Source organism: Macrobrachium rosenbergii, chromosome 23 (genome assembly GCF_040412425.1).
Source record: "Macrobrachium rosenbergii isolate ZJJX-2024 chromosome 23, ASM4041242v1, whole genome shotgun sequence".
In the NCBI taxonomy this organism is placed as follows: Eukaryota; Metazoa; Arthropoda; class Malacostraca; order Decapoda; family Palaemonidae; genus Macrobrachium; species Macrobrachium rosenbergii.
Window position 1 is genome coordinate 53354852 of NC_089763.1, and position 25064 is coordinate 53379915.

At 40.2% G+C, this 25064-nt stretch overlaps 1 protein-coding gene across 2 annotated transcripts in view; it reads right to left on the reverse strand.

Moving 5' to 3' along the window:
* Window positions 1–25064, reverse strand: part of LOC136851636 (BTB/POZ domain-containing protein 6-like) — a 173808-nt gene that overhangs the window by 137295 nt on the left and 11449 nt on the right. For both annotated transcript variants that reach the window (XM_067126032.1, XM_067126033.1), the window contains exon 2: window positions 10777–10948. In XM_067126032.1, the coding sequence (XP_066982133.1) occupies window positions 10777–10926 (150 nt within the window). In that variant the 5' untranslated portion in view covers window positions 10927–10948. The remainder of the gene's footprint in view (window positions 1–10776; window positions 10949–25064) is intronic.

A 25064-nucleotide genomic window follows, 5' to 3' on the forward strand; every position in this document is an offset into this window, starting at 1 on the left:
GGCGTTGTGCGAAATAAAGTCGAAAATCGTAAGAAAACCTTATTTTTAATCCTTTGGGTGTCTTGAAAACAATGCATCCTGCATCTAAATTGAGTTTTTCAACAGAAAACCCTCCAAAGTTTGACCATTCTCCTCATTCTGGAGCCATATTTCTTCCGTAGGATGCACGTTGTCAGCATTGTAAACCTGGAACATGCGTTTTTTGGAAATAATTTTTTTATGAATATATTTGAAAAATGTCATTAACTCGGTTTAACGTCGTAAGCTGAGCCTGCCATAACCGAAGACTGTCTGGGTATTGATTTTAGGCATTGCTGGAAGAACAGTACCTTTCAAGTAGTCAGTCTTAAATCTATCTAACTCAGTATTACTGGTACCCAGTAATGGGACTTGCAGATATGCAGCATTTCTATATGAACAAAAGAACCTGACAGTTAAAAGTAAGATGTACAAATTTGGAAGTAACCGACCCCATCAGTTCATTACCATAGATGCATGGACTTACAACACGGAACGTATAAGTTAGTGCAGATTACAAAAATTCTGTGTGAGAGCATACAATATGTCAAACAGTTTCATGTGAGAATGGTTTTCTTAGTTGCAGCTACAACTCTTTGACTTTTTGTTAACCAACTGTTTAAGCTCAGAAGTCAAAAATGACATTTTTATGATAAAATAAAGTTGTATATATACTTACCAAGTACAGTAATTACATTGCTATGTTTCACTCGCTCAGCAGCTAAAAATTCTGAAATTCACAGGTCATGCTATTTTGTTTTGGGTAGGTGACTAGAACCTGCCCACTTTCTGGAAAAGAAAGGAACAACTAGCAAAAGAGCTTCAATTTGTTTATGCCCTTATGTTCATGCGAGGGAGGAGGGCGGAATCCAATCATGTAATTACTTGGTAAAATGGCGTATAAACACCCATAATCATGCTCAATTGGTAAGTTGATGGAGCTGAAAGGAATCTCTCTCTCTCTCTCTCTCTCTCTCTCTCTCTCTCTCTCTCTCTCTCTCTCTCTCTCACAAATTATCGTCTAACCAAGACTAAGGCTTATTGAATTAAAATGTCAAGATTTAAAACTAGACTTTATTTGGAAATTTAGCAAAACATAATCTTATTTAAAGCTAAGAGTCATAAATTATGATCTCTCACAGTCCAAAGATTGAAAATCAAAATAATTAAAGAAAACCAAGACTCAAAATCTTAGACACCAGTACATAGAAAGGAGTTCTGAGCTACAGTCTATGGATTTGTCTCGACTCCTATGCTTGGTGATGCCTGAACTAATAGGGGTACAGGTGAACAAGTACATGAGTTGTCATGCAAATGCAACCCCATGGACAGTGGCAAGGCACAGGTCAGACAAGGAACAGAGGTAATTGCAGGCACGCAGATCATCGTGGTACTGGTGATACAAGTGAGTACCAAGCACAAGCCTGTTGTGTGCAAACCCCAACCATGCATGTACCATCCAGGAACCATGAATGCATCAGATGAGAGGCTAGCACTAGCTCAACAGGCTGTGTTTCAGGCAAAACACGGGCAGAGAAGTTGGGAGGTACCTAGTATTCAGTAAGGCCTGTGTCAGCCCTACTTACAGTGTTTGGATCTCCAACAGTGGTTGCCCTAACACAATCACTTCCCAGAATGTGGGAAGGCTGCTCATTCGGAGTTTAGTTGGGCTTTTCCACTAACTCAAGGAGAAACATGAAGAAGATGAGTGATCTGGAATCAAGTCCTGAGCATGCTCAGTGAAGCCTGAAGCCAGAAACCATTAAATCACAGTAGGTGTTGAGAGCTACCACCTCAGACTATGGGAAGAACACTTGCTTGAAGCCTGGGACTTCCTCTAAGAGGCTTTCTTGGACTTCTCCTTCTTCCTTGTCCAGAGAGAGGGTGAAAAAGGAGACAAAGAGGAGGAAGACCAGCTCAATGATAAAGTGTTGATGGAAGGACAGTGCTTGCATTTTTGTCCTTCCTAGCTTAAGACTTCTTCTCCTTGAAATTTTGAAATTTTTGTCACCAAAGAAGAGTTGTTAATGCTGCAGTTGTACAAAAAGCAGGGGCATCTCCAACCAGAAGCACTACTGCAGAACCTTCCTCTGTAGCCGAGGCCAAGTGGTTAAAGAACACAGTGAAAGAAGGTCTCCCAGGGATGTTCAATGAAGGCTCACCTTCCACTGGTACTCAACTCAAGACAACAGAAACTGTAGGGTAGGTGTACTGAACACACCCCAATTGTGCAAACCCACCTCTTGCCCAAAATGGGGGTGTACTCAGGGAGGTATCAGGGAAATGTTTGGTGGCAAGGAGGAAGTGGTAGACTAACTACTCTACTGAGAATTCCCAACAGCAGTAATTTCTCCCCTATGACTGCGTATGAAACACTGCAGATCCACCTAAAAAGAGGGGATGCAGCTTCATTGCACTTGCTATGACCTTCACACTTCTGAATATGACATTGTTTCTTGTGTAAACAAAGCACTAAACATAAAAAACACAAGTTCAACTCAGCAGTCAAAGCAGAGCAGCAAGACGTCCTCACCTGACAGTGGCCAAAGACAGCAGGTACAAGAAAGGTACAGTATTCCCTATCGCATCCCATAACCATAAGTTAACCATCTTATTACCAAGTTCAATGACCGTTTCCAGTTCATGCTGAATAACATTTCTATATAAAAGACAATGATTTGTATTTCTGTAGGAACAAGTAAACTTTCAGTGTAGAACTTAAAAATAGCAGTTTGGGGTTTACAGTCAACCCACAGTATTTGTGGGGGATAGGGTTTACAACCACCTGCGAATAGCTAAAATCCGCAAATACTTGACAACCCCCTCTAAAAGCTTATTACTGTTTATTTCAATAGTTCAAACACCAAAGACTCACCCAAAAACACTTATAACTGCCTATTTTAATAGTTCAAACACCAAATGTATACCTTAAACTATCATCCTACATCAAATAAAGCTTCCACTATTATCCTAAAACACTTTAATATCATTTCAAAAGTCATCTTACAACAATACCCTTAGAAATATATATGGCTTACAGTTACATGTGAAAACTATAATCTAGTGCCCTTTATGTATTCAGGCACAAATTTTCTTTCATACAGTTACTATTCAAGCCATCCCATTTTTCTTTACAGGAGAAACATTGGTACATACAAAATTCACAAGAGAGAGAGAGAGGGAGAGAGAGAGAGAACAAAACTACATATGCACATTAAAAATATTTAATAATAAGATAATGTAAATCATACAGGTACTCACCGGTGATGAATGCTGATTACAAATGATGAATTAGCTGTGCAGTCTGATGAATGACGATGAAACTGCACAGCAAAGCAGAGGAGTTACATCTCCTCTAAAGGCACCTCTTCCCCTTCTTCAGGAGGCACTTGGTCAGGAGAGTCGGGAGGCACCATCTTGTTGAGGTAATTGAACATGTCCACGAAGGTGATGCGATAGGGTTGCATGAGCTCATTAAGGCCATTGGAAAAATTTGTTGATCTTTCCTCAGAATCATCCCATGCCTCTACCATCGTCTGCAGCTGCCTGGCTTTCTTAAGAATTTTGTACAGACCATGAAATCCTTCAAAATCCTGGTCCATCATGGGGATAAAGAGTACATGAACAAAGGCGGCAAGTTTTTTCTCCACCAAGGGCCATCCTAAGCATTCTACCCTCTTCACATTCCTTCTCGATGAAGGCAATAGCACTTAATGTCATGCCATAACGGGCTGCTATTTCTTTGTGACTTTTCCCTCCCATAACACAGCAATCATGTCTACCTTCTCCTCATTGGTCATTACCATTATCTTCCTCTGGCGGTTAGGCTCTTGTCCAGACGCTGTAGAAGAAGCAGGGTGTTTGGGAAGCATCTTGGCACGATTCAAAAAAATACACAAAGTCCGTACAGCACACAACACATGCACAACAGGGGATACATTAAACTGAGAAGCTGGGCAGCAATGCTGGGTCACTTGCCCATCATATACAGTACAGTATGCATACATATGTATGAAGTATATGTACACAGTATTGTGTATAACATCATTGATATTATGTGCGTACTGTACATTTTATGGATATTTTGTTGTGTTGTAAGATGATTTTGAAATATTAAAGTGTTTTAGGATGACAGTAGAGCATATTTAAAATACAGGCAGTCCCCGGTTGACGACGGGTTCAGCTCACGACGTTCCGAAGTTACGATGCTTTTCAAATATATTCATCAGAAATTATTTCCCGGTTTACAACGCATGTTCCAGGGTTACGACGCGTTGTACGCCGATCCGACAGAAGAAATATGGCCCCAAAACGGCAGAATAATCAAAATTTGGGAGTTTTTTGGATGAAAAACTCAATAAAAATGCAGTTTACATCGTTGTCAATACACCCAAAGCATTAAAAGTAAGGTTTTCTTAGGATTTTTGACAATTTTCGACGATTTTTTGGTTTATGAAGATTTTCGGTTTACAACGCGAAGTAAAAACAGAACCCCCATCGTAAACTGGGGACTGCCTGTACATAGGTAGTTTGTAGAATGACGGGGCTACAGCATGTTTACGTCTGGGGAGTATTTTCATGTTACAGCATATATTTTCATGACTAAATACATTTATTAAACACAGCAAAATATTGATATGTATTTTTTCTTAAAAGTGTTCTAACCAACCCAAGCAATCCACAGAGCTCTGGCAAGGAAAATGCATCTTGGGATTCTGATTTACCCAGGTGCAATAATACTTGACATGCTATTGGCTGTTGTTTGCAAAGCAGTCAGTCCAGGAGCACCATTCATTTTCCTTGGTGCTGATTGGCTGGACCGCCAAGACTTTGTCTCGTGGAGAGGGCTGTGCGATCCCACATCTCTGCCAGTTCATCGTGTATTAAATTTGCTGTGTACTGCTGCGCATCTTTGTGTCTTGTTGTCCAATCTTTTGTATCTGTTTTAATCGTGCCCCAAGATGCCTCCTAAATGCCCTGCTCCTTCTAAGGTTTTGGCAAAGAGCCTAAACACAAGAAAGAGGGTCATGAAGTTCAAAGAGAAGGTAAAACTTCTGGATATGTTGAAGGAAGGGAAAATTTATGCAGCTGGTAGCCCATCATTTTAGCAAGAATGAGAGTACCGTGAGGTACATCTAGAAGAAAGAGGCAGATAAGAAAGGCCATGAGTCTCGGCTTCTTCTTCGTGATACAAAACGAGTTTCTACAGTGCGTGGTAAGACAATCGTTAAGATGGAATCTGCATTTGCATTTTGGATAAAGGACTGCCATAAGAAGAGTGTCCCCCCCGACACCAACATCATTCGTGAGAAGGCAACAACTGTACCAGCAGTTTTCGACTGCTAAGGAAGGCAGTGATGTACAGGTACAGGAAGGTGATGACGCAGGGAAGCAGACTTTAGGCTTCAAGAACCTGTGGAAGATGAAGAAGAAGAGGAAGAGCCACAAGCAGGACCATCGTCAGCTCCTCAAGGTTTTCAGACCAGCAAGGGGTGGTTCCATGCTTTCAAAGGTGGTTCCAACTGAAAAGTATTTCTCTGTATAGGGAAGCAGTATCAGCAGGCATGGAAGCAGCTGCAAAATATCCCCAGACCTTCAAGAAAATCATTAGGGACAAGGGCTACCATCCAGAACAGGTGTTCAATATGGAAGAGACAGGCTTGTTCTGGAAGAAGATGCCGTCCTGGACATAACTCATGAAGGACGGCCAGAGCCTCCGGGTTCAAGGCCCAAAAGGATAGGGTTACCCTCATAACATGTGGGAATGTGGCTGGCTTCATGCTGAAACCAGTCCTCATTTACAAAGCTGCAAACCCCAGGCCCTCAAGAATAAGAACAAGCACTTGCTGCCTGTGTTTGGATGCACAACCCCAAGGCCTGGATCACCAAAGTCCTTACATCTAACTGGTTCATTCAGAGCTTCATCCCTCAAGTTAGGCAATACCTCAATGACTTGTGCATGGAGTTCAAGGTGTTGCTGATTATGGATAATGATGGTGGACACCCTCTGGATATTTATTATAAAGGAGTTCAGCTCAATTCCTCCCAGCCAACACCACCTCTCTCCTCCAGCCCATGGACCAGGGCACAATTTGTGCCTTCAAGGCACTCTGCACCCAGAACTCCCTCGATCACCTTGTGAATGCAATGAATGCTGACAGTGAATTTATGCTGAAGGAGTATTGGCGTAAATTCACAATTGACATATGTCTGACCGTCATCAACCGATCATTGAAGGACATGGAGGAGACCCTGAACGCCCGCTGGAAGAAGTGGCCGGAGTCTGTGCACGATTGAAAGGGCTTCTCTCCTGAAGATATTCAACATTTCAGCCATATGATTTAATATTATTATTATTATTATTATTATTTTATTATTATTATTATTATTATTATTATTATTATTACAGGTACCCAGTGTATTATGTATTATTATTTTTATTTAATCTTATTTAATATTATTATTATTTAATCTTATTTAATATTACAGTGGTTCCTCAGTGTATGAATGATTCGTTATTCGTATTTTTGTTATCTGATAAAATTTTTGAAAAATTCTGTTTCCATGTACAAACTGAAAATTCTATTTATGAGCTGTTTGGGGAGGGATGGGATCCCCTTGGTCCTGGATTATAGGGGAGGCCATGTGGATGTAGGGACAGAGGGATACAGAGTGGGAAGGCAATAAAACAACTGGGATGATGGTTCTCTTTTTTAAAATATCAAAGTAGGTCCTGAAAAATCCTTAATCGTCCTCATTTGCCTTGTGACCCTGACAAAAACTCGTTGATCCGTGCTAGTCTAAATCGTACCTTATGTTCATGTTTGTGCTTGGGGCTGAGACTTTGCTCAACTTTATCACATCATATTTTTGCAATTATATTGTGGTTAATAATCGGGAATAACAATGACACACATGAAGAAGAAACCTGTTAAGGAAGTGATGAAGAAAAAGGAGTCATTAACTGTTGAAGTTAAGAAAGAAATGACCGCCAAGCATGAACCTGGCACACGTGTCTGACTTAGCTCGAGAATATGGCAGATCTATGTCGATGATATGTACCGTTAAAAAAAGAAAGAGGAAATTAAGGCATTAGACACTGCGGTGCGAGTGACAAGAATATCGTTTAAGCAGTGTGAAACGTGGGAAAATCTAAAGATATTTGTAGAAACAAACAATCCAAGGTGTGCAGAAGCAAAACGCGGCGCCAGTTTGTTTGATGATGTGGGGATGGGTTATTTTTACCAAGCTAAAAAATCGCAAAAAGCAAGTGTCACTCGATAGGTATTTTACCATAATGAAAAGAAGTGATTTGGGCGAATCAAGTGTAAGTGAAAGCAAAAGGGCAAAACATAGTGAAAAAGAAAAATCAACCGAGCCTGGTCCCAGTGGCACATCTGGGAAGTCAGTGGGAAGTGAACCCCCGTCTTCCACCCGATAGCCCACCACCATCCCCTCCCTCACCTCTCCACTACCTCACTAGCACTGTCCCGAAAACTCACTTGAGGTAAGATTCTCTTTCGATTTTTTATTGTTACTGTATTGCATTTGATTGTTTTTATATTGTATCATTGTGAAATTTATTCCTTTATTTTTTCACATGAATTGTTACTGCTTTTACATACATACAATAAAGTAATGTTTTTACTGTCTCTTCGCCTTCCCTCCTTAACTAAACACTCCCTCCCTTATCTCAAGTCAGATGTGCATCATCTTTTATGTTAAATTTTATTGTGAAATGCTTTATTCTTTTATTTATTTTGTTGAATATGGTTATCATAAACGACATATTGCGCATGTGCTTAAAATAATTGTATTAAAGTGGGTACAGAGGGTTGATATGGGGGAAATTCTTGAGTATGGGACGAATTAATTGAATTCCCTTATTCCTTATGGGAATATTTGGATCGATATACGAACATTTCGATATACAAATTGGAGTTTGGAACAAATTAAATTCATATACCGAGGAGCTACTGTATTATTATTTAATCTTATTATTATTTGAAAATTAGTACAGTACAGTACTTGTTATTTACCTGTATGTATTATTACAGGTACAGTATTACAGCACTGTATTACTGTATTATTTTTAATATTTAATCTTATTAAACTTAATATTAATATTTGGGAAATAGTACAGTACTGTAAATCATCATTCTATCATAAAAAATGTATGCGTATATACAGTGCAGTATTTAGCCACGAAAATAATATGAAAATACAGAATATTGCCCTACGAAAAAATCCACGAATAGACGAGTTTTTTGTGAATAACTTATAGATAGGTTCCACAGAAAAATCCACAAATCGGTGAAGCCGTCAATCTGGAACCGCGAATTGGCGGGGGTCAGCTGTAGTTCTTGACCCAAAATCTATATTTTTTTATTAAATTTCTTCCACTGAGAGAAACAAACCAATTTACTCCTTACAAGGGGAGAGGCCCATATCAGACTTGCCCCTACAACAACCACAATACCTGTGTGGCTCAGTATCCAAAAGGAACATGAAAGTGCTCATGCAAACACACTGGCTTCACAACATATTTGTAATTGTTTATCCATCATGAAAAAACAGACAAAAACAAACAAGAACAATTTTACAAAGAAACACTTGAGCTTAACAGACAACCTATAGTTGGTATCAGCTGATCTGTCATCAGAATACTGTCATCAATAATGCTTTGTCATGGCAACATTGCTCAAGATATTGGCTGCTGATTGGCTTAATTTTATAGAATGTAATCAAGCAGACTTTGAATTCCTACCAAGGCATTTATTTATATGGAAAACACGGGATCACTCACAAAAGTTCAAAAAATAGCTTTGATGATAAATAGGTCCTTTTGAGTTACTACAGATATACAGTAATTGGGCCGTAATGATATAAAAACTAAGTACCAGTAAAAGTATACGAACAACCAGAGGAGGAGGGCCCCAGGAAAGTATCTAACCTGACTATCAGATTCAGGGCTTCAGCTGAAACTAAACTGCTATCGCTTTTATCCCAATGTGGCAGTCTGAACTTATCTAATTTAAAATTTCTTGTTTTTAATAAACAACATATATCATGCAAGATTCCTTTAATATGTATGAAACTATTGTAACATGCCAAAATACTTGACTGCATAATGTTTTTTTAATAGCAATTGTTATAGGCATTTTAAAACTGAAAGCCTACAAAATACGAAACAATACTGAAGACTCGAGCCATTGCTTAAGTTTGTTATGACTTTTTTAGAAGTATACATCCGGTTCATAATATAGAGCCTCGATGGCTTGGTTGGTAGAGTGGCAACCACAGACTTCATAGAAGCCTGTGGCGAGGGTTCAATCCCCGCAGCCGACCAGTCAGAGGCGGAAACTTTGCTATCCGTGTAGACATCCCGGGATTACGTATGTAATCAAAGGATAGATTTGCTGAAAGCAAATGGATGTTACAGACTAATACACACATAAACAAAGCCACTCCAACATCTTCTAAAAACATAACAGACACCTCACATGTCTCGAACTGTCGGACTACCCGCGCAGTTCTCCTCGTGCTGCTGGGAGAAAGGGAGCGGGGGTTTCGGTAATACATGTACACGTTCGGTACCGGGGTCTAAGCGATGTCAGGCAGGGCAGCCGGTCGAGGTTACGGCCTACCCCACCGCCAAATCAAAGTCCTTCAAAGAAGGCACCGTGCTTACCCCATATAAAAATGGGTATAAAAAGCACGTTAAAACGAAGAAGACATCCCGTTCATAATATACCAGTGTCTAACTTACATTTCAGTGACGTCTTTTTCTTCACAAATTTTTCATAAATTGATGAAAGTCATCAAGCCAAGAATACACTGCTGGCTTGGTCAGCAGTACAGCACAGTACAGTATTGCTTGTTGTATGAAATGAAGCAGAAATAACATCATAATAACAAAAAGGGTTAGACCTACAGTGCACTGGGAGGGGAGGGTAATACCACAGTAGCTCTTTACAATTCTAGTAGGAGAACATTAGAGAACTAGTTAGTAACAAGTAGGGCTGTATTTTACGGAAATCTCGAGTTTATCGATGTATAAAATAACTGAAAATCTTACGCACTTTTCAATATGTATTAATTTATGAAAGGCAGGGTATATATTATTTAACGTTAAAATTTTATATCAAAAGTACTGAATTTCATCCTAAACCTAGTCCTATAATATGATACTTTCAGACAATGGGATAGCCATTACTTTTCTCTCTGTCTCTGCACTCATTTGTTATTCTCTCTCTCTCTCTTTGAATTAATTTGTTTTTCTCTCTCGCCTCTGTTATAAGCATTCCTTCCCCTATCATTTTTCTATCATCCTCGGTCTGCAGGCAGTGTATCCTACAGTGCTGCCATGACCAGATGTCAATTTTATGAGGACAGAAGAGTTTAAACACAGAATAGCAAAGAGCGAAGCATGACATAACCACCCGGTAATAGTCAAAGAAAAAGTGTTTGGAGGCAGCAGGTGAGTGACAGGAATTCCCTCACTCGCCTCCCCTAACCAACCTTGTTACCAAGTTCAACAACCATTTCCAGCTCACCCTGAAGGATGCTCTTACACAAAAGGCTATGGTTGGTAGTAGGAACAAAGGCGATGGTTTGTATTTCAATAGAAAGAAACAATATGTGCAAAGCACATATTCTGCTTTATGAACATCACCATTTTCACACAGTAATCATCACAATAAAGTATTCCCATTTCTACAAATAAAAGGAAAATTCAATAAAATTCTATTTGCTTACTTTAACTGTTTCAGAATGTCCTGGAAAGGTGATAGTGAGATCTGTCAACTTCTCATAACGGAAACATGCTGTCAGCCTCTCTCCAGGAGTTTCCAAGTTGCACTGCCAGCCAGCTTCAGAAGCATTGTGTTTTGAAGAGGTCATTTTCATAAATACTTAAATTTACTGATTCCTGTGAAAAAAGACAGACATTAAAATCTAAAGTAACACAGAGGTTATTCTCAGACCAAATAAGAGTGTCAGATGCTCCTCTATTAACGAACAAGTTACATTCTGAACAGCTGTTTGTATCTTGAATTTGTTCGTAAGTACAACTTGATTAATAAAGTTAATATGTACAGTATTATTTGTTTTTTCATACTACAACACAATATTAGTACTGTACTGTACTGTATTTTATAGGGTATTTTATTAATATGAATGATATATACAATCTAAATACAGTAAGTACTAAATTGTGAGGATAATAGTACAATTTATAGAACACTATTATTATTATTAATATTATTACTAAAGTAGTTTAACCAAACCACTGAGCTGACTTTCAGCTCTCATAGGGCTGACCCGAAGGATTAGATTAAAATGCCAGGTCTAGGCCTGAGGCCAAGCACTAGGATCCAATAGATCATTCAGTACGATGATGAACGAATTAAAATGAAATTAAAAACTGCACATAGGCACATGCTGTCATACTGGAACATATACATACAATAAATACATTTACTCATGCTACCTTACATACACACTAAAAAGGTATACAGGTAGTCCCCGGTTTATGGTGGGGGTGGCTTACGAAGTTCTGAGGTTACAACGCTTTTCAAATAATATATTCATCAGAAATTACTTCCTGGTTTATGACACATGTTCCAGGGTTACGATGTGTTGTATGCTGGTCCGACGGAAGAAATATGGCTCCAAAATGGCAGAATAATAAAAATTTGGAGCTTTTTTTTATGAAAAACTCAATAAAAATGCAGTTTACATCGTTTTCAATACACCCAAAGCATTAAAAGTAAGGTTTTCTTAGGATTTTTGACGATTTTCGACGATTGTTCGGTTTACGACAATTTTCGGTTTCTGACGCAGTGTAGGAAATGAACCCCCGTCGTAAACCGGAGACTGCCTGTATTAAAATTCAGAATATATAATTTGCTTTTTTTTTAAATTCAACAAACGCTATAAGAGTTTTTGTGCTTTTATTATTTACTTATTTTTATATTTTATTAATTAAATCACAGTTCCTCATGAACATCAAAATCGGAACGACTGAAAATGTAAAAGATTCTGACAAAATTTCCTCCATTAATTTATTTCCAAAAGTTGACAGTTGCTGTTGGTCATACTTTGGACACTCACATAACACATATCTGACCATTATTACCATCCTGCACTCTGAGCACCCGGGAGCTGGGCCATGTGGGCTGCTCATTAAGTGCCTGTGTGTCAGACGAATATGGCCTGAGACATGTTAAAATTACTCTCTCTCTCTCTCATATGATGAACTCCATTTTTTAACATTAGGTTTTATCTGTTTCAATTTATTACTTTCAGGTTCTTCATTCCATATATATTGCCATTTATTTATGATACCCATTTTTATGTGGGTTGCTTCTTTGGCTGCTTTGTCTGCATCTTTATTTCCACTGATCCCTACATGGGCAGGGATCCTGCATATTTCTACATTTTTTCTATTATCATATTTCTACATTTTTTTATTATTATATAAGTTATAGAGAAATAATCTAATTTGTTGTACTATATTGTTTTTTTATTTGTAACTCTGAATAGCTTCTACAGAGCTTCTCAAGTCACTAAAAATCACAAAAGTATTGAATGGTGTTTCTTTAATTATTTTTATAGCTCATACAGTTCCACACAATTCTGCTGTGAATACTGAAGCATTATTAGGAAGAGAGAACTGTTAAGTTTTGTCTTGGGACACTGCAGCATATCCCACTCCGTGTTCTGATTTAGATCCATCTGTATATATTGCGTAATGTAGACCTTTTCGGCTTATATACTCTATTGTATGTTGTCTATGGTGTTCTGGTGCATATGAGTAACTTTTTGATAAATACTTGAGGTGTGTACAATTCTACTAACGTGAATGATATATAAAGCCTAAATATAGTAAGTACTAAATTGCGATGATAATAGTACAATTTATGGAGGACATTACTAATATGGATGATACATAAAACCTAAATATATTAGGCAAATTATGATAGTACTGTAATACAGTAAAGTACATTTGATTTTCTTAACTTTGAAGCTGGTGTCAGAGGCTTGAGTTGATGGATGATGAGAGGAGGAGAGGTGGTGCGGAATTACGGGGTGGGGGGTCGTCAACATCAATTTCTTCTTTGGGAAGGATATCCTCGGCATCAATTTTTTTGGGATTACTTTGGCATCGTTTTCTTCTTCAATTGGGGAGGCTGTTGAGGTTGAAGGCACAGGTTTGAAGAACTTGTCTAAAGAAGTCTGCACTGTTTTTCTTTTCTTTTCTTTTCATTGTATATCATACAATAACACTGGAGAGCATCATTGATGGTTGTGCTACTTTTGAGAATCTCAACATTTGCGTCCTGATTTCAAAAATAGTCAAAGCTTTTTCTATAGGAGAAAACCCCTTGGCCATGAATTTTGTTTCAAACTTCTTTAAAGGAACAAGTTGTTCTTCTTTATGTTCTTCTGTTCATAGCATTTCTTCCAGTTCCATTAAATCGTCATTCGTCAACTCCTCTGAATGACTCTCAAATAGCTCTTCAAAGTCCTCTTCCCCTAAGTCAAGCTTGCTTTTCACTTATGTCAATGAGACTGTTAGGGATTCCCTTTGCCTCCCCTTCTTGATTAAATTCTTTAGAATCATTAACCCTTTAACGCCGAAGCCCTATTTACAAAAACGTCTCCCGTATGCCAGCGGCGTTCAGTGAGTTAGCGCCGAAGCAGAAAAAACGTTTTTTCAAAAAATCACAGCACGCTCAGTTTTTAAGATTAAGAGTTCATTTTTGGCTCATTTTTTTTTTCATTGCCTGAAGTTTAGTATGCAACCATCAGAAATGAAAAAAAATATCATTATCATATATAAATATTGGAATATATGACAGCGAAAAAAAAACAACTCATATATAATTGTATACAAATAGCGCTGTAAGCAAAACGTTAAAGCTAATGAGTTAATTTTTTTAGTTGTACTGTACACTAAATTGCGATGATTTTGGTATATAACAAATTTTAAAACGATCAAAGCAACACAGAGAAAATATTATCACAAAATGATGCATGAATTCAACGCGGAACGTAAAAAAATGTTTTTTCAAAAATTCACCATAAATCGAAATATTGTGCTAGAGACTTCCCGTTTGTTGAAAAAGAAGCTAATTGATTGAATATTACTAGACTGTAATGTTTTAGCTTACAATTGCAGTTTTCGACCATTTCGGTCGAGTTAAAGTTGACCGAAAGTCAAATTTTTTCTATTTATCGTGATTTATATGGAAATATTTCAAAACTGATAAAAGCTACAACCATGAGTTATTTTTTGTTGTATTGTACATGAAATTGCGCACATTTTCATATATAAAACTTTATGTAACGACTAATATAAAATGGTGCAAATATTACGACAACGAGACGAAAGAATTTCTGAGATCTTGACAGAGTTACGCAGCGCAGACGTAAGGAAAATGTTTTTAAAAAATTCACCATAAATCGAAATATTGTGCTAGAGACTTCAATTTATTGCAAAATGAAGTTAAACGATTGAATATTACTAGAATGTAAGAGTTTTAGCTTACAATTGCGTTTTTACCATTTCGGTCGAGTTAAAGTTGACCAAAGGTTGAAATTTTGGCAGTTATCGTGATTTATGTGAAAATATTTCAAAACTGATAAAAGCTACAACCATGAGCTATTTTCTGTTGTATTCTACATGAAATTGCGCACATCTTCATATATAAAAGTTTATGTAACGACTAATGTAAAACAATGCAAACATTACGACATGACGAAAGAATTTCTGAGATGTTTGGCGAGTTACCCACTGGCGCAGGCGTAAGGAAAAAATTTTTTTCAGAAATTCACCATAAATCGAAATATTGTGCTAGAGACTTCCAGTTTGTTGCAAAATGAAGGTACATGATTGAATATTACTAGAATGTAAGAATTTTAGCTTATAATTACGTTTTTACCATTTCAGTCGAGTTAAAGTTGACCGAAGCTTGAAATTTTGGCAGTTATCGTGATTTATATGAAAATATTTCAAAACTGATAAAAGCTACAACCATGAGTTATTTTCTGTTGTATTCTACATGAAATTGCGCACATTTCATATATAAAACTTTATGTAACGACTAATATAAAACAGTGCAAACATTACGACAACGTGACGTGAAAAGAATTTCTGGCGCGGATGTAAGGAAAAAGTTTTTTCAAAAATTCACCATAAATCGAAATATTGTGCTAGAGACTTCCAATTGGTTTGCAAAATGAAGGTAAATGATTGAATATTACTAGAATGTAAGAGTTTTTAGCTTACAATTGCGTTTTTTTACCATTTCGGTCGAGTCAAAGATTGACCGAAGGTTGAAATTTTGGCAGTTATCATGGTTTATATGAAAATATTTCCAAACTGATAAAAGCTACAACCATGGGTTGTATTTTGCTGTATTGTACATGAAATTGCACATTTTCATATATAAAACTTATGTAACGGCTAATATAGAGCAGTGCAAAATTACGACAAAATGACGAAAGAATTTATGAAATTTTTTCGGCTGAGTTACATGCCGTGCGTAAGAAAAAGTTTTTCAAAATTCACCATAAATCGAAATATTGTGCTAGAGACTTCCAATTTGTTGCAAAATGAAGGTACATGATTGAATATTACTAGAATGTAAGAGTTTTAGCTTACATTTGCGTTTTCGACCATTTCGGTCGAGTCAAAAGTTGACCGAAGGTTGAAATTTTTGTAGTCGGCGTGCGGTCGTCCACCGGCACCCAACAGACAATTTTAGTCGACGTATGATACGTCCAATAGGCGTTTAAGGGTTAACAAACTACAGGCAAAGCCTTCCATGCTCCATTCATGTTTGTCACTCACCTCATGCCTTGCAGCATCAATATTTCTTATACAACTGTAAATGTTGTAACCCTTCCAGAAGTCACGTAAGGTCACAACTGAGTCATTTACCTCCTTCAATGCTTGTCTGTAAGTACGGCGAGCGTAATATTTCTTGAAATTTGCTATTACGCCTTGATCCATTGGCTGAATGAATGAAGTTGCGTTAGGGGGTAAAATCACAGTTTTTTAAAATAAATTGTATTTTTCATAACTATACAAACCTGAGGTCCTTTTTATTAGGAATTACTTTCAGCATAGGCTGGAAACGGCTGTTAAACTCTTGAACAAGGTGGTTAGGACAGTAACTACCGCCAGGTAGGCGGGGATACCCGCCTGCCCGGATGTAAACATTCCAGTTTGCCTTTTGGTCCAGGTTTAGATTGAGGGGTGGCATGAGGCAGGCATGATATGTAATGTAAAGGAGCTCAGGTTTGTATAGTTAGGAAAAATACAATTTACTTTTAAAAATTGTGATTTGTTCCGACACGATATACAAACCATCGGTCCTTTACACAGGAAGACTTGCTGGTTGGAGGAAGGAATCTGAGTATGTCTCCTGAACTGACTGGAGTTCTACACACCTAGGCTACTCCTCCTGGTCGAAAGAGCGAGGAGTAATGTGCCTCTGGCATATTGATCGGAGTGTGGGAACTGCAAGATCAAATGTCAGATACTAGCTAGACCTTTTCACATGAGTGAGGAAACATAACTCATACAAAATAGGCTGGGAAGAGTCTAGTCAGAAGCAGTAAGGAAAAGCCGAGATAGGGTTTCCTTATTGCCAGTCTCTCCTTCCTCCCCTTGCTAGAGGAAGGAGCAGAATTGCTTCTATGATTCTAGAAGAAAAACAGAATGGGTGCTCAATGTGTAGTCTTACTGCATCAGCACCAGATCCAGCAGGTATTGGCTCGAGTCCTATTCTCATCCTGAAGGAGGAGAAGTAGGAGGACGGGGAAAGAGGAGGAAGAGAGGCCCGTTACTCTCAGTATCCTTCTCAATTCCAGAACCAACACCTTAGGCGAGATGCTACTAGTCCTCTTGAAGGGGCCTGGTACAAAAACACAACTTGCTGAGCAGCCACCACAGGGCCGACGAAAAAAGGTTCCAAGGGCCTGTGGGCAAGACCACAGGAAGACAAGAGTGTGGTCTATGACGCCACGTCTTGCTTCCAGACTGACAGAAACTCCCAGAATGCGAGGGATGGACCAAGCCATTGACTTCATGAGCTCTCAGGTGGAAAGTACCGGTATCGTCGTCACCAGGTGCTGAGTACCTCCTTCGATCGCTTCACGAAGCCAGGAGAAAGATGTGTCCTTAGACACTTCTTCCTTGGGAGAGAGAGTACTAATGAAAACGTCAACGACATCCAGGTTAGGAATGTCAAGCCTTTTCGGAAAGTACCACACTTCCCCAATAGGACAAAGTAATGAATGATCTGGATCATCAACACAAAGTCCAAGGAGGAGGGGAACAAGGGTTTGAACCCGACAATAGATGCCGATGGATTCAGAGTCCACTTACAACATCTGAGAAGGAGTCAAGGTATTGATCCCCTTCACCTGCTCTTCCATCTTCTACACCAAGGCCAGAGCAAGATGAGAGATGGTCCTAAGAGGGCACATCTCTATCCGACGACTCTCGTAAGGGCGTTTGCAGAGCATGGGACAGGAACCCTAAACGAGAGTCACACGCTACCCAGGGAACAGTTCCCTGGGGCAGCAAGACTGAAGAAGCTTCTCATCCGTAGCTCAATCTCAACTGAGGAGAAGAGGACTACTTCAGATAAAAGACTAGGTCACAAGGGCCTACGTTGTTCACAAATGAAAGGGAGAGAAGTAACCCTTGGTGGAGAAGATGAGGAAGTCCAGACTTGAAGAGCAACACTGATCCAAGAAGAAGTTCTGTCAACGACACCCACCAGCGAAGACGGATCCAGTCCTTGGAACAGTGTTGCAGAGGACTTCGAGAGATATCCAGCTAAATCCATTGCCGCTTGGCGAGAAACCCTATGCTTGCAAGGAAAGCTGGAAGTCTCTCAGTTCTGAACACACAGGGATGTACTGCCTGAAGAACCGCTTCTTGTGTAGCTGCTACAGGAGGTTGGGTCAAGCAGAACTCTTCTCGATGCCTCAGCTATCAGGTCGGGCAAAAGGTGAAGTCTTCCAGCATTTGTCTGTAACTTGGGTGAGCAATGCTTGTGAACCCCAAGTAAAACAGACAAATACGGAGGGAAAAATGTAGATATCAAATTTTTCCCAAAAAAGACAGCATGCCTCACCGTAGCAGCCACTGGGTCTGGTATGAAGGAGCGAGAAAAACTACTGACTTGTTGTGCAGGGAGGCAACAGAAAGACGGTAGGGATTCTCAGTCGAGCAGTCTCTTCATGAATGTTTGTGAAGAAAAGACTGAGCAGCACATTCCGTCCTGATTACTCAAACCCGAGGCCAAGCTCACCTACCAATACATCCCCACCGCGAATGCATCTGGCTAGTTGAGCTGTTGAGTGCGCTACAGAACACTTGAGTACCTGCAAATGTCGACAGATGAAACAAGAGGAAAAAACGATTCCCTCTTGTTTGTTGACAAATGCCACGACTGTGGTTTTGCTGTTCAACAAAACCACATTTTCCCAGGTTCGTCTATCTTAGTACATGACAGATTCAAACACTTAAGGGGTCCCGGGTCTGGGCACCAATAATGTAATGAGGATGCCGTGGCGTGCTGTTGCCTAGACCCTACAGGTTCTTCTGGTCACTGCATCCTTGTCACTTTTTCAGCATGCTGGGCACCAGCATGAAAAGCCCCAATATTCTGGCTTGGTTCAGGATTAAGCCGATTCAAGAGTCCTCTAGAATTTTTGAGTAAACTCACAAGCAAGGTTTGTTCGGTCTTGGTGAATTGCATTAATCTCAGGTAAAATGTGGTTTGCTATTGTGGTAGTTATGCCATGAATATTAAAGTGGAAAAGAAATGTATTTTCTCTAAAAAACTTATCTTAAAATAGGGGTGGATTCTTTTGCCAGTGAAATCCTTCTGTAAAATATAACTGCTATATTACTGTATTTATGATAATGAAATAGAGAAGAAAAGAAATTAGAGAGGAAATATGTGACTATATTTGCAGAAGTGGTATTGAATAAGAGTAATTATAACATGTCATTTTTGTAAAATTGCAATGTAAAAAGAGATATTTCATTTTTTATTTTGCACAGTAGAGTAACGAAAAAATTAAAATATTTTAAGTTACAACTACCATACAGAGAGGGCAGAAGTTAAATGTTAGTTAACTTTTATTTAGTGGTGACAATATCAAAAAGAAAGAAGAAATGCTATACTATGTTAAGGTGGGGTTCCTTAATGATACACCCTATAAAATAACATTGTTTTAGAGCTGTTAATCAGCTCAGTGGTCTGGTTAAACTAAGATATACTTTTTGGGTAACACTCTTGCTAAGGTGAACACGAGTCAGTCCTTTGTGTATACAAAACGTGAATCCAAACAATGGATTCGTATGTCTAAATAAAAGTTTTCATATTGAAACATCCCCCATTTCATAAAAAAGAAAATTACAGGCGTAGAGTCCTGCAGGATTCTATGCCTGCGCTTTCATGAAAGGATCCAGGGTTTTGGAAAGATGTCGGGCAGGACGTCTACAAATTGCCGTCGTTGCTGGGAGACACTGGTTCTGACGCAAAGGATTCATGGGTGCCACATTCAACATGGGCTTGTGCAGTCGCAAGCCATTCAGCATAGTTGGATCGCCAGGAATTTAGGATGCGAAGGAAACCATGGGTTTGTGCAGTCGCAGGCCATTCAGCATAGTTGGATCACCAGGAGTTCAAGATGTGAAGAGAAGCATGGGCTTGCACAATTGCAAGCTGCCTAGAAGATTGAGACCATCAAGAATGCAAGATTCCAAGTGTTGCATTCCATAAATGAATGGTTATTGGAATAACATCTGTGCATATGAGACATATAATTTTCGTATCTAGTGCATATGTTTTGCTATGATTTTGGAGTTGGCCATTACTGAACTTTCAACTGGACAGTTATTGTATCTGGGTGAGGGCGTCCAGAAAGTAGGTGGTCTTAGCTCCTATTAAGTCTTGGTTCTCACTGGACAACAGTGAGACCTATGTGATGACCAGTCAGTGGCTCTTCGCTGCAGGTGCATTGGTGCTGACAATGGAATTTGCTCAGTTGGATGCAGAGAACTATGTGATCATGGTCCGAGCACATGGAAACAGCATAATAGAACTTTGAACCGATGCACCAGAAGTGCCCAGGTTCCAGTGGGGTATGTGCGTGTGTGTGTGCGATCTCCCACAGTATATTATCCAGGAGATAGACTCTTGCAAGTGGATTGCATTAAGAGATCTGGGTCTATATGGTTAGTCGTGAATTGTGTTAAGATTGCCACTATGAAAATAAATTATTTACAGCCATAGAAAAGTAAGTAAAATTGCCCAATGACATTTATATCTTTTCCAGACCTTAGAAGGAAAACCCCTGGTTGGGAAGCAGTGAAACTGAACGATGCCTACATAATGAACTTTCCCATTTGTACATTTTTCTGTTTGAACATGTATGTATGTACATTCACAACACAATTTCAGGTCTTAATATAATGATATGTTTCTTCCAACAGGAATCGAGTATCGAGTATTTGGGAAGTGGTGTTTTTACTCTTGCATACTATATGACTGCTTATTTTGGTCTTGTATAAATATGGCCTTATTACTTTGTTTGACGATCAGGGTGTTATTCACTAGTATTACTTGGTATAGAATCATTCTTATACAGTACTTGCTTGTGAAACAGTATTTCCTCTAGTTATGCTTTCCATTGATACGGGGTGTGAATCACTTCATTTCATGACCGTAGCTTTTGCTGAGTTACTTTCGTTAATTTTGTCAATAAAGTCTAGTTTTGTATATCAGTGTCTCATTTCAGTAGGCCTTTGTGTCAAGATAGGTTTAGTGAGAGAAGTTTGACAAAAGAGAAGGGATCTGCTGACCCAAGGAAGAGCCACGGCTACCACAGACACCTTAAAGAAGTAAGATGATTAATTCTGTTCTTAAAACAGATACTCCAATAAAAGATGGCCCTTCAGAACCCGGGGCCATTAACATATACACAAAAATACATAAAGATCCCACCGCAATAAATAGAGTTTAACGACAGTCGGGCAAAGAGATCTGAAAACATGTCTGTAACGTGAGACAGCCGAAAGCTAACTGGAATGTTTACATCCAGGAAGGCAGGTAGTCCCACCTACCTGGCAGCAGTTACTGCCTAACCACCATGTTCAAGAGTTTAACGGCCATGTCCAGGTTCGCCATAAGTAATTCCTAATGTAAAGGACCAACAGTTTGTATACTGTGTTGGAACAACTGACATGTTTTTGGATGATGGCTATCCAGGGATGCTATCCCGCATGTGCAGTGTTGTAGAGGAGCTTTTGGTAAAAAAAAAATCACATTATTGAAAGAAAATTGTATTTTTCCTAACTATACAAACCTGAGGTCCTTTACATTAGTTTACATTAGGAATTACTTATGGCGAAGCTGGACATGGCCGTTAAACTCTTGAACAAGGTGGTTAGGCAGTAACTATCGTCAGGTAGGAGGGCACACCCACCTGCCTGGATGTAAACATTCCAGTTTGCCTTTCGGTCCACGTTCAGATTAACGGGTGGCATGAGGCAGGCATAAAATGTAAAGGACCTCAGGTTTGTATAGTTAGGAAAAATACAATTTACTTTTAAAAATTGTGATTTGTTCCGAAATGATATAAAAACCAACGATCCTTTACATTAGGAAGACTCACAGGTTGGAGGGAGGAATCTGAGTGAGTCTCTCAAACTGACTGGAGTTCTGCACACCTAGGCTACTCCTCCTGGTTGAAAGAGTGAGGAGGAGTACTGTGCCTATAACATATTGATCGAAGTGTAGGGACTGCAAGATCAAATGTCAGATACTGGACCTTTTTGCATGAGTGAGGAAACGTAACTCATACGAAATAGGCTGGAAAGAATCTAGAGTCGGAAGCAGTAAGGAAAAGCCAAGATAAGGATTCTCTTGTTGCCAGTCTCTCCTTCCTCCCCTTGCTAGAGGAAGGAGCAGAATTGCTTCCATGATTCTAGAAGAAAAATAGAACGGGTGCTCGATGTGTAGTCTTACCGCATCAGGCACCAGATCCAGCAAGTATTGGTTTGAGTCCCATTCTCATCCCGAAGGAGAAGTAGGAGGACAGGGAAGGAGGAGGAAGAGAGGCCAGTCGCTCTCAGTATCCTTCTCATTTCCAGAGCCAACACCTTGAGCGACATGCTACTAGTCCTCTTGAAGGAGCCGGGTAAGAAAACACAACTTGTTGAGCAGCCACCACAGGGCCAACGAAAAAAGGTTCGAAGGGCCTGTGGGCAAGACTACTGGAAAACAAGAGTGTGGCCTATGAGAATACATCTTGCTTCCAGGCCAACAGAAACTTCCAGAATGCGAGGGATGGACCAAGCCATTGACTTTGTGAGCTCTCAGGTGGAAAGTACCGGTATCGCCGTCACCAGTTGCCAAGTACCCGCTTCATCAATACAAAGTCCAAGGAGGAGGGGAACAAGGAGGACTCGAACCCGACAACAGATGCCGATGGATTCGGGGCCCACTTACAACATCTGAGAAGGAGTCGAGGTATTGATGCCCTTCACCTATTCTTCCATCTTCTAAGCCAAGTCAGGAGCAAGGTGAGAGATGGTCCTAAGAGGGCACATCTCTATCCGACAACTCTCATAAGGGCGCGTGCAGAGCACGGGACAGGAACCCTAAACGAGAGTCACATGCCACCCAGGGAACAGTTCCCTGGGACAGCAAGACCGAAGAAGCTTCTCATCTGTAGCTAAATCTTGACTGAGGAGAAGACGGCTAATTCAGATAGACCGCTAGGTCGCAAGGGCCTACGCTCTTCACAAATGAAAGGGAAAGAAGCAACCTTCGGCAGAGAAGACGAGGAAGTCCAGACTTGAAGAGCGACTCTGACCCGAGAAGAAGTTCTGTCAATGACACCCACCAGTGAAAACGGATCCAGTCCCTGGGACAGGGACTTCAAGAGATATCCAGCTATATCTGTTGCTGCTCGGCAAGAAACCCTATGCTTGCAAGGAAAGCTGGAAGGCCTCCCAGTCCTGAACAGACAGGGATTTACTTCCTGAAGAACAGCTTCTTGTGTAGCTGTTACAGGAGGTTGGGTAAAGCAGAACTCTTCTCGATGCCTTGGAAGCAGAGCTATCAGGTCAGGTGAAAGGTGAAGTCTTCCAGCATTTGTCTTTAACTCGGGGTGAGCAATGCTTCAGAACCCCTAGCGAAACAGACAAATACGGAGGGAAAAACGTAGATATTGATTTTTCCCAAAAAGACAGCATGCCTCACCGTAGCGGCCCCTGGGTCTGGTACAAAGAGCAAGAAACTACTGACTTTGTTGTGCAGGGAGGCAACAGAAAGATGGTAGGGATCTCTCAGTCGAGCAGTCTCTTCGTGAATCTTCATGAGGAAAAGAATGAACAGCATGTTCCATCCCGATCACTCGTACCCGAGACCAAGCTTGCCTACCAATACACCCCCACCAGGAATGTATCTGGCTAACTGAGCTATCGAGTGAACTATAAAACACTTGAGTACCTGCAAATGTCGATAGGTGAAAATGGAGGAAAAACTTATTCCCTCTTGTTTGTTGACGAATGCCACTACTGTACTGTAGTTTTGTTGTTCAACGAAACCACAGAGTGTCGCAAAACCCATCCTGAATTCTCGGAAGGCCAAAAGGCTGCCTTGAGTCCAGGACAGTGATAAGAAGGTACTACAGTAATTGTCTCTGTCACACACCTTCAAGACACAGTCTTACAGGTGTGCGCCTATTCCTCGATTGGTGAATTAGTAAGTAGACACACGATGTGAGGGGAATATGCAAGCATATTCGAAGGTTCCTTCAATCAAGCATTAGCCTAACTCTTTCCTTATACTTCGAAGAGGAAAGAAGGACAGAGGAATGGAAGCAGACCTCCATTCTCCACCATGGGAAAACTTCTGCAAGATGACAAGATACCGAGACAATTAGCTCTCGCCGGGCTGGCATTTCCCAAATCAGGAGCACAGGAGAGGAAACGGGAAGGAAGTTTGATGAGAAGAATTGCAAAGACCTAAGGGAAATAGATACTTCCGAAGAAATCCATTCCCAGCTCTCAGCAATGTCACTGCCAGCTCCAGAGACTCGCTAAGTATCATTTCATCCAGGCATCAGCAGTAGGAGAACTTCTTCCCGGTCAATACTTCTTTCTCTCTTCCCTTCTTCCCTCCTCCCTTATGGAGAAGAGGGTGGAAAGAGACAGCTATGCACACTTTCCTAGAAGGCAAGAAGAGGGATACGTGTGTTCTGCAATCTTCTTCCGAAGCCTGGGACTTCTTAGGAGTTGAGAGGGGCTGGCTTGAACTCAAGGTCTAGTCGATATGAATAAGACCCTAAGGTCTTGGCCATTGTCCAAAGGACAAGGTAGTGCCCTGGTATGAACCTTGATTACTGAGGCATCTGGAAAATCTCTGAAAGAGAAAGGCAGAACTGAGTAAAGGTTTGTTCCTAAGGGTTGAGCCAACTCGGAACTTACGAAACCTGAGATCCGAATTGGGACAAAGTCCTTCTTAGCACCAGAATTGCCCACAGATTGCCGTCTGGTATAGGAAGACCCCCCCAGGACAGGACCAGTCCCCAGAAGGCAGGGTTCTTTCTAGGAATGGTCGTATCCGAGGAGAGAAAGCCTAAAAGTGAAGGATCATGGATTCATCAGGAGACTGTCTGGAGGAAACCAGCAGGTTTCCTCCAAGATCGCCGCCTCTCACTGCAGAAGAGAATACCCTTCACAGCAAGGCAAAGGAGAGAGAACCCAGTCTGGGTGAAGCAGAGTTAGAACAACCTGCAGTTCGCAATACCCTCCGAGGCAAGGAGAATTCATACTCTGTCGAGGCAGGAGAGAAGCTTGGTGTCTCGACCTGAATGAACTCCTTCTCCGAAGAAAAGTATTCACTTGGTCGAGCACGCTCTCGCAAGCAAGGACCACATGGCCCCCGACGCTCTCGACCCCTCGGGAATTGCAAGGGTTGTAAGTGATGAAGATCGTTCAT